This window comes from Heptranchias perlo, chromosome 25, assembly GCF_035084215.1.
Source record: "Heptranchias perlo isolate sHepPer1 chromosome 25, sHepPer1.hap1, whole genome shotgun sequence".
Lineage (NCBI taxonomy): Eukaryota > Metazoa > Chordata > Chondrichthyes > Hexanchiformes > Hexanchidae > Heptranchias > Heptranchias perlo.
The window spans coordinates 9,227,185-9,237,356 of NC_090349.1; the positions used below are offsets into that span (position 1 = coordinate 9,227,185).

Sequence of the window (10,172 nt, forward strand, 5' to 3'; positions counted from 1 at the left end):
TCAGCCCTTCACCTAGTCGCATAATATTTTCAAAAGCAATCTAAACTCTCGATAATAGAAAAGAGCGATATTAATTTTATAGAGTTTTAGTCGAGTACACAAAATTGTCGGCCCTTAATTAATTTAAGATTACTTAACTGGAACCTTATCTCATTTGATACTCTTCTAACACGAATCTATTTATATATTAGCAATATGGCAATTAATTTCACGGAAGGCAAATAAAAGCAAATCTGTAAAACTGGAATCTATAATGTAAAACAATCTGTGTCAACAGTTTCTGAAAGCTCCGAGCTCCAGATAGTCTAATTCCGTTGTCTATGGAAAATTAACAACATTCCTGACACAACAGACTGCATATTGCTTGTCATCAGTTTGGATGGTCCAATTGAGTTTTGCCGTTTCATTAACGATTTGCATAGATACAGGACAGGCGGTAACGCCTCGTTCACAGGGTTGATAAAAAGAGATGGCGAAACAGATAAACGATCCGTTTCACCTGGATATCATCGACATATCTGCTTCTATTTAACTCTTCACAATGTCTGAGTGGCTTGTTGTTGTCACCGTGCTGATACTTTTTATGTCAGGTAAATATTCGAACATTTGATTGCAGGTTGGAATCGCTGTGAATAACGATTTATTGCGCAGTATTAGATAGTGTCTGAAGCTCATACATCTATTCTTTTCACAGGCTCAAACGCTGAGGTTACATTAAGCCAACCACAGTCTCTTTCCACTGCTCTGGGAGGAAACGTCGAAATAAGTTGTACAGTCACCGGAGTCAGCTTGGGAAACGCAGCTGTATCCTGGTACCAGCAAAAATCTGGGAATGTTCCTCGGTATATTCTGTACCATAATGCCCAAACTGTAAGCAGAGGCTCCGGCACTCCAGATCGATTCTCCGGAAGAAGTAGCTCGTCAACCAACGCTGGATATTTAACCATCAGTCAGGTGCAATCGGAGGATGAGGCGAACTATTACTGCGGTGTATGGATTAGCTCCATCAATGCTTTTGCCTTCGGGACAGGCACCAAGCTGACTTGTCTGAGTAAGTAACTTTACTTCGTGCTGTTAGACGAGATGTTATTTTTAATTTACTCCTCAAATGAATAAGGTTCCAAACATTGAAAATCAGGTGTCTCAGATTTATGAAGTATATAGCACATGTATAAGAGTACTTAAACATACACACAAAAGGCAATACTTACAACTAAACCTTGCTAGTTTAGTTGAGGGATTCAGACGTGTTAGAGTTCTGAGCTCAGTATCTGACGTCTTATGAATCGAAGTACTCATTACAAACAGACAATTTTTATACATTTCGCTTACTCCATCCACGTGACAATCCATACAATTCCGTATTACATAATAGTTATAATACAACTTATCAACTTAATTGACTTGTCAATAACTTCAGTTTTCCTTACACAAGCTATTTTTTCGTAGACTGGTACAACTCCGCTATTTCATTATCTTATTGATACTTCGCTCTTGTTGCATAGAATTGCTATTCCACCAAATTAAACTTTTAATTATAAGTCTCTCTTTGATTCAGTACCATTTCGCAGCAGGTAATCTCCTCCTTCTGCATAAATCCCAATTAAAAAGTATGACTTATACCCAGATGTTTTCTTTTGCAGAACTAACTGTTTCTCCTGCACTTATCAACTGATAAAGTTCTCTGAAATATATGAATCTGTATGCAATGGCAAGTCTTTTAATTAGGTTTACTGAAGTGACTAATTAACCACTGCTGCAAGGTCAGTCCTGAATCAATAGCCCATTGGTGCTCTCAATTGACTTAAACTTCCCTGCTGAAAAGGCAATGGCTAAGGGTTATAATTACTACAATATGAAGAGAAATCAATAGTAGTATAACATTAGTAGACTTCAGGACAATCTGATTAACCCTTTTCTTAAGTGCAATATGTTCCTGTACTCGTGGCAAAGGGTTGTTTCACTTACGGTTTATAAACAATTGTGTACGCCCGATCTACAAATTCATTTTGATTTATTCAATTGTAATAATGGGAGGAAGGTCTTTCCAAAAGTCAAAATATAAAATTATTCCACGGCCTATGTTTCAACGGTCATTACCCTTTTCTGTCCTTCCGTTGTTGGTATTGTTAAAAAAAAAAGGCAAAACATCCAAGCTTATTTAAGCCAGGAGAATTACCATACCCTTTCATTGATTAATTTCCCTCTTCTCTTAATTTCCCCATTGGATTGTAACGATTTAATTGTTGCTATTGGAGTCAAAAAGGACACAGCATCAATTAGGCTGTTTATATCGTTAGTCCATATTTTACCCCTATAGTCAGAGTTGCTGTTTTTAAGAGGGTACAGATAATTCAATCCTGCGGTGTAATATACACTTAACAGGATTGAATTTGCATTTATATAACGCCTTTTACAACCTCAGAACGTTCTGTAGTGTTTCATAATCAATTAATTACTTTTGAAGTATAATCACTTAACTGGAGGAGGGCTAATTTCAGTGAGTTAAAAAGGGATCTTGCCCAGGTGGATTGGAATCAAAAATTGATAGGCAAAACAGTGATTGAACAATGGGAGGCTTTCAATGAGGAGATGGTTCGGGTACAGTGTAGACACATTCCCACGGGCGATGGGGTGGGGAGAGGAGGGACATCCAAATCTAGACCTCCTTGGATGACTTACAGTATAGAGATTAAAATGAAACAGAAAAAGGAGGCTTAAGACAAGTGTGAGATTCATAATACAGTAGAGAACCAAGCAAATACAGAAAGTACAGAGGAGATCTAAAAAACAGGCATAAGAGGGGCAAAGAAAGAGTATGAGAATAGGTTAATGGCTAACATAAAAGAGAACCCAAAAGTCTTTTATAAACATATAAATAGTAAAAGGATGGTCAAAGGATGGGTGGGGCCTATTGGGAACAAAAAATGAGATCATGTGGAGGCAGAGAACATGGCTGAGATACTAAATAAATACTCCAAATCGGTCTTCACTAGAGAGGAGGATGCTGCCAATGTAGCAGTAAAGGAGGAGGTAGGAGCGATATTAGATGGGATAAAAAGAGATAAAGAGGAGGTACTTAAAAGATTGGCAGTACTCAAAGTAGAAAAGTCACCCGGCCCAGATGTGATGCATCCTAGGTTACTGAGGGAAGTAAGAGTAGAAATTGCAGAGGATTCGGCCACAATCTTCCAATGCTCCTTAGATATGGGGGTGGTGCCAGAAGATTGGGGGATTGCAAATGTTACATCCCTGTTCAAAAAAGGGGATAAGGATAAACCCAGCAATTACAGGCCAGTCAGCCTAACATCAGTGGTGGGGAATCTTTTAGAGACAATAATCTGGGACAAAAGTAATTGGCACTTAGAAAAGTATCAGCTAATAAATGAAAGTCAACACGGATTTGTTAAAGGCATATCATGTTTGACTAACTTGATTGAGTTATTTGATGAAGTCACAGAGAGGGATAATGAGGGCAATGCGGTTGACATTGTGTATATGGACTTTCAAAAGGTGCCACATAATAGGCTTGTCAGCAAAATTCAAGCCCATGGAATAAAAGGGGCAGTAGCAGCATGGATACGAAATTGGTAAAGGACAGAAAGCAGAGAGTAGTGGTGAACGGGTGTTTTACAGACTGAAGGGAAGTGTACAGTGGTGTTCCCCAGGGGTCAGTATTAGGATCACTGCTCTTTCTATATGAACGACCTGGACTTGGATATACAAGGTATAATTTCAAAGTTTGCAGATGACATGAAACTCGAGAATATAGTAAACAATGTGAAGGATAGTAACAGACTTCAAGAGGACATAGACAGATTGCTGAAATGGGCAGACACATGGCAGATGAAACTTAATTCAGAGACATGTGAAGTGATACATTTTGGTAAGAAGAATGAGGAGAGGCAATATAAACTAAATGGTACAATTTTAAAGGAGGTGCAGGAACAGAGAGCCCTGGGGTGTATGAACACAAATCTTTGAAGTTAGCAGGACAAGTTGAGAAGGTTGTTTAGAAAGCAAATGGCATCCTGGACTTTATTAATAGAGGCATAGCGTACAAAAGCAAGGAAGTTATGCTAAACCTTTAGAAAATACTGGTTAGACCCTAGCTGGAGTATTGTGTTCAATTCTGGGCACCACATTTTAGGAAACATGTCAAGGCCTTAGAGAGGGTGCAGAACAGAATGGTACTATGGATGAGGGACTTCAGTTGTGTGGCGAGACTGGAGAAGCTGGGTTGTTCTTAGAGCAGAGAAGGTTACGAGGAGATTTGATAGAGGTGTTTCAAAATCATGAACAGTTTTGATAGAGTAAATAAGGAGAAACTGTTGCCAGTGGCAGAACAGTCGGTAACCAGAGGACACAGATTTAAGGTGATTGGCAAAAGAACCAGAGGCGGCATGAGGAAAATCTTTTTATGAGGAGAGTTGTTATGATCTGGAATGCACTGCCTGAAAGCGTGGTGGAAGCAGATTCAATAATAAATTTCAAAAGGGAATTGGATAAATACTTGAAGGGAAAAAAATTACAGGACAATGGGAAAAGAGTGGGGGAGTGGGACTAATTGGATAACTCTTTCAAAGAGCCGGCACAGGCAAGATGAGCCAAATGGCCTCCTTCTGTGCTGTAACACATACGATACTATGATAATATAGGGAAGTGTAGCCGTTATTAGGCACACAGCAAGGTCCCAGCAATGAGATAAATGACCACATAATATCACCTTGGTGGTGTTGTTTGAAGGATAAATGTTGTCTGGGACACCAGGAGAATGCCCTGCTCTTTTTCAAGAAGCGCCATTGAGAGGGCAGATGGGGCCTCGGTTTAACCTCATCCAAAAGAGTAAAGCTCCAAAGGTGCAATACTCTCTCAGTGCTGCACTATGATGTAAGCCTAGATTATGCACACAAGTCTCTGGAGTGGGGTTTGAACCCACAATCTTCCAATTGGGAGGTAAGAGTGCGACCAGTGAACCAAGGCTGATATTATGGGGTATATCTTGACTTCATGCGGTAGTGTAAAACCAGTCAATTGAAATAAGAATCAGAAGAGATGTAAATCTTGCTGCTGATTCACTGTGACCTGTTTTACACTATCGCACAAAGTCATAAGAACATAAGAAAGAGGAGCAGGAGTAGGCCATACCGCCCCTCGAGCCAGCTCCGCCATTCAATCAGATCATGGCTGATCTTCTACAGCAACTCCACATTCCCGCCTGATCCCCACATCCTTTGATTCCCCGAGAGTCCAAAAATCTATCCATCTCAGCCTTGAATATATTCAAAGACTCAGCATCCACAGCCCTCTAGGGTAGAGAATTCCAAAAATTCACAACCCTCTGCATGAAGTAATTCCTCCTTATCTCAGTCTTGAATGGCCGACCCCTTATCCTGCGACTATGCCCCCTAGTTCTAGTCTCTCTAGCCAGGGGAAACAATCTCTCAGCATCTACCCCATCAAGTCCACTCATAATCTTATATGTTTCAATGAGATCACCTCTCATTCTTCTAAACTCTAGAGAGTAAAGGCCCATTTTACTCAACCTCTCTTCATAGGAAAACCCTCTCATCCCAGGAATTAATCTAGTGAACCTTCATTGCACTGCCTCTAAGGCAAGTATATCCTTCCTTAGATAAGGAGACCAAAACCATATGCAGTTCTCCAGGTGAGGTCTCACTAAAGCTTCCCTACTCTTGTACTCCAACCCCTTGTAATAAAGACCAACATGCCATTTGCTTTCCTAATTGTCTGCTGTACCTGCATACTAACTTTTTGTGTTTCTTGTATGAGGACACCTAAGTCTCTCCAGGAACAGCAACATTTAATAGTTTCTCACCATTTAAAAAATATTCTGTTTTTCTATTCTTCCTACCAAAGTGGATAACCTCCCATTTCCCCACATTATACTCCATCTGCCACCTTCTTGCCCACTCACTTAATCTGTTTATATCCCTTTGCAGACTCTTTGTGTCCTCCTCACAGCTTACTTTCCCACCTAGCTTTGTGTCATCAGCAAACATGGATACATTACACTCGGTCCCTTCATTTAAGTCATTAATATGGATTGTAAATAGCTGAGACCCAAGCACCAATCTTGCGGCACTCCACTAGTTACAGCCTGCCAACCTGAGAATGACCCATTTATCTCTACTCTCTGTTTTCTGTCCTTCAACCAATCCTCTGTCCATGCTATTACCCCCAACCCCATGAGCCCTTACCTTGTGCAACAACCTTTTATGTGGCACCTTATCCAATGCCTTTTGAAAATCCAAATATACTACATCCACTGGTTCCCATTTATCTACCCTGCTAGTTACATCCACAAAAAACTCTAATAAATTTGTCAAACACGATTTCCCTTTCATAAAACCATGCTGACTCTGCCTAATCATATTATGATTTTCAAAGTGCCCTGTTACCACTTCTTTAATAATGGATTCCAGCATTTTCCCGATGACGGATGTCAGGCTAATTGGCCTGTAGTTCCCTGTTTTCTCTCTCCCTCCCTTCTTGAACAGCGGGGTAACATTTGTTACATTCCAGTCCATTGGGACCGTTCCAGAATCTAGATAATTTTGGAAGATCATAACCAATGCATCCATTATCTCTTCAGCCACCTCTTTTAGAATCCTAGGATATAGTCCATCAGGTCCAGGGGATTTGTTGGCTTTTCGTCCCATTAGTTTGTCCAGTACTTTTTCTCTAATGATATTAATTGTTTTAAGTTCTTCATGCTCATTCACCCCTTGGTTCCCCACTATTTTTGGTATGCTTTTTGTGTCCTCTACTGTGAAGACAGATACAAAATATTTGTTTAACGCCTCTGCCATTTCCTAATTCCCCATTATAATTTCTCCTGTCACAGCCTCATAGGGACCAACATTTACTTTTGTTACTCTCTTCCTTTTTACATACTTGTAGAAACTCTTACAATTCGTTTTTATATTTCTTGCTAGTTTACTTTCATATTCTATTTTCTCCCCTTTCATCAATTTTTTGGTCGTCCTTTGTTGGTTTCTAAAACTCTCCCAGTCCCAGGCTTATTATTCTTCTTGGCAACATTGTAGGCCTCTTCTTTCAATCTAATACTCTCCTTAACTTCTTTAGTTAGCCAGGGGTGGATCACTTTTTCCGTGGAGTTTTTATTTCTCAATGGAATGTATATTTGTTGAGAATATTGAAATATTTATGTAAATGTTTGCCATTGCTTTTCAGCTGTCAAAGCCTTTAATTTAATTTCCTTATCTACCTTTGACAACTCGCCCTTCATACATGTAATTGGCTTTATTTAAGTTTAAGTCTCTAGTTTCTGACTTAAGTATGTTACTTTCAAACTCAATGTGAAATTCTATCATATTATGATCACTCTTCCCCAGAGGTTCTTTTACTGTGAGATTACTAATTAACCCTATGACGTTAATAATACAAGATCTAAAATAACCTGTTCCCTGGTTGTTTCCATGAAGTATTGCTCTAGGAAACCGTCTCAAATGCATTCCATTAACTCATCTTCCAAACTACCTTTGCCAATTTGATTTGCCCAGTCTATATGCAGATTAAAGTCCCCCCATGATGACTGCATTTTCTCTGTTAGAAGCTCCTATTATTTCATGATTAATACTCTGTCCAACAATATTGCTGCTATTAGGGAGCTGGTAAACTACTCCCACCACTGTTTTCTGCCCCTTGTTATTTCTAATTTCCACCCATATTGATTCTACTTCCTGATCTTCTGAGCCAAGATCCTTTCTCACCAAAGTCCTTATGTCATCCTTTATTGTTGGGGCTACATCCCCCCCCCCCCCTTTTCCATTCTGCCTGTCTTTTCTAAATGTCATGTACCCTGGAATATTTAGTTCCCAACCTTGGTCATTTTGCAACCATGTCTCTGTAATGGCTATTAGGTCAAACCCATTTATCTCTATTTGTGTAATTAATTCATCTGTCTTGTTATGAACGTACAGCTCTGTGCATTCAGGTAAAGAGCCTTTAATTTTGACTTTTTACCATTTTGCCTGCTTTGACCTTACTTGTTGCTGCACATTATTGATAAACTCTCTGTCCCTTCCTGCCACACTCTGCTTATCTTTACCCAAATCACTACACTGCTCTATTGTCTTAACTTTTCTCATTAGATTTCTAAATTTCCCCTCACCTGACCCCTCCTTCCCGAACCCCCCTTTTTTTTTAGTTTAAAGCCCTATCTACAGCCCTTGTTATTCCATTCGCCAGAACGCTGGTCCCAGCCCGGTTTAACTGGAGCTCCCTCTTTCCCCAGTACTGGTGCCAATGCCCCTGGTTAAGATCTACCCCTGAGTCTTCCTGAGTTCCCTAATATATTAAATCCGTAAAATAATAATTAGTGAGGTTGACAAAGGAATGTGTGGGACACAGATAAAAAGGGGCATGAGGTAAAGACATACAGTATTATTAAGAAGATGGAAGATAGCTTGCATTAAGTGTTGGTGCGCCGGGGGGTCAGTGGTTGAATTTGGAACGCAAAATTACCCGGAATTTTGGGAAGATCCGAATAAATGTCAGCGAGTACCACAAACTGTAATATTTCACCGGAAGTTTGATCGTTATCCTTTATTATTTTGACTTCAGGTTGTCTTGTCATTTTATTGAGCTATTTTATAACCTGTGAACAGAGCTGGGAGTGTGCGTGCTGGAATATTTCATTTCCTTACAAACCCAGTAAGATTGTAAGTGAAACGTCGGGAGCGCAACTGCCGCGGGCAACAATGCTGGCAGAAGATGAGCGACACTTTCCCGTAGTGTGTTCTGTCTGTTCTCTTTCTTTGATAGCTTAATGTGTGTGTCCTCTACTTTTTATAGACACTAATTCATGAAATGCAATCAGTGCATCGAAACTGTAGTTTGGCATTTAATATACTTGGAGCGCCATTCTGTAAATATATCAGGGCACACAGAATATGTGACGGCCCTGATCCAAATAACCTCAGTTTTCAATTAGAATTATTATTCGAAATATTTAGCGGCATTAACTATTTTATTTATAAACACTTGGGGAGATTGCATAGAATTTGTGCTATCTTTCAGGGGTTTCCGCCGAAGTTACGGCCGACGAGCGGGAGAACACGCTGGGAAATTCAGCCGCAACTGCTTTGTTCCAGTATTGCAGTAACACCTGGTTTATTTATTTACTTATCTGCCTTTAAACTATTTCCCTTTCCAGCCCGAGAGACGTCCAGCCCTTCGGTATCCCTCCTCCCGCCGGCGTCCGATCAGATCTCTGCTGCAAAGGCGGCGACCCTGGTGTGTTTGGTGAATAATTTTTTCCCGGGTTCGGTGGAAGTATCGTGGAGCGTAGACGGCAAGATCACGGACACTGGTGTCCAGACGACTCAGGCCGTACGGGACACCGATCAGACGTACAGTCTGAGCAGTTATCTGACCCTGTCCGCCACCGACTGGAACTCACACCAAGTGTACACCTGCGGGGTTACACATGAGTCTCTCGGGTCTCAACTCAAGCAAAGTATCGAGAGATCAGCCTGCCAGTGAAAGAGAAAACCCGCCGTATTCGGTATAAAGTCTGTTATCGAACATGGAGCAGGGACTGTTAAAACGATTTCATTTTTTCCTTTGCTTGTAATCTTATATCCGATTTCTTAACTGTATCAGGAATGGATCCTGTATTATCGATTTAAAATATCGTTTATTACAATCATATTTCATTCGCAGAGGTGGTGAATCTGTCAGTGTCTTTTTTATCCAAAAAGTGGACAGTAATTTCTCTGAAACCAATGCCAGTGAATATTTTAGTTAAGCACTACTCATTTTTTGACATCAATTGGAAAAAGATAGCCATCACCCAGAACTTAAATTATTATTTAATTCAACCCAGAATCATTTTCCAGACCTACGTTTCAAATTAATTTATGAATTGTAAACATATAGGAGACATATATAACAGATATTCTTCGGTTTACATTAGTTAGGATAGAAATTCCGCGGGGTTCTCCCGATCTCACGCCTCAACTTTGACGGAAGATCGATGGAAACCGCAGTGAAACGGCTGCTTTGACGCCGCTTCTCCGAAGTTTCACCGATCTTCCATCGGAGAGCCCCCCCACCACCCCCGAAATTCCAAGCGGTTAATTACAAAATCCGCTCCATAACTAAACCAAATAAAGTGCGGAGGT

General features: G+C 40.2%; 1 protein-coding gene across 1 annotated transcript; it reads left to right on the forward strand.

Moving 5' to 3' along the window:
* Positions 1 to 504: 504 nt before the first annotated feature.
* LOC137342345 (immunoglobulin lambda-1 light chain-like) lies at positions 505 to 9,550 on the forward strand. The gene is made up of 3 exons (XM_068006282.1): positions 505 to 590; positions 695 to 1,051; positions 9,203 to 9,550. Exons 1-3 carry the CDS (start codon positions 542 to 544, stop codon positions 9,529 to 9,531), a joined length of 735 nt encoding a protein of 244 aa, XP_067862383.1. The 5' UTR covers positions 505 to 541; the 3' UTR covers positions 9,532 to 9,550.
* The last annotated feature ends 622 nt before the right edge of the window (positions 9,551 to 10,172 follow it).

Coding starts and splice junctions, on each gene's coding strand:
- LOC137342345 (XM_068006282.1), top strand. CDS start 542: ATGTCTGAGTGGCTTGTTGTTGTCACCGTGCTGATACTTTTTATGTCA. Junction 591..694: donor GCTGATACTTTTTATGTCAG/GTAAATATTCGA, acceptor TTCTTTTCACAG/GCTCAAACGCTGAGGTTACA. Junction 1,052..9,202: donor CACCAAGCTGACTTGTCTGA/GTAAGTAACTTT, acceptor TTCCCTTTCCAG/CCCGAGAGACGTCCAGCCCT.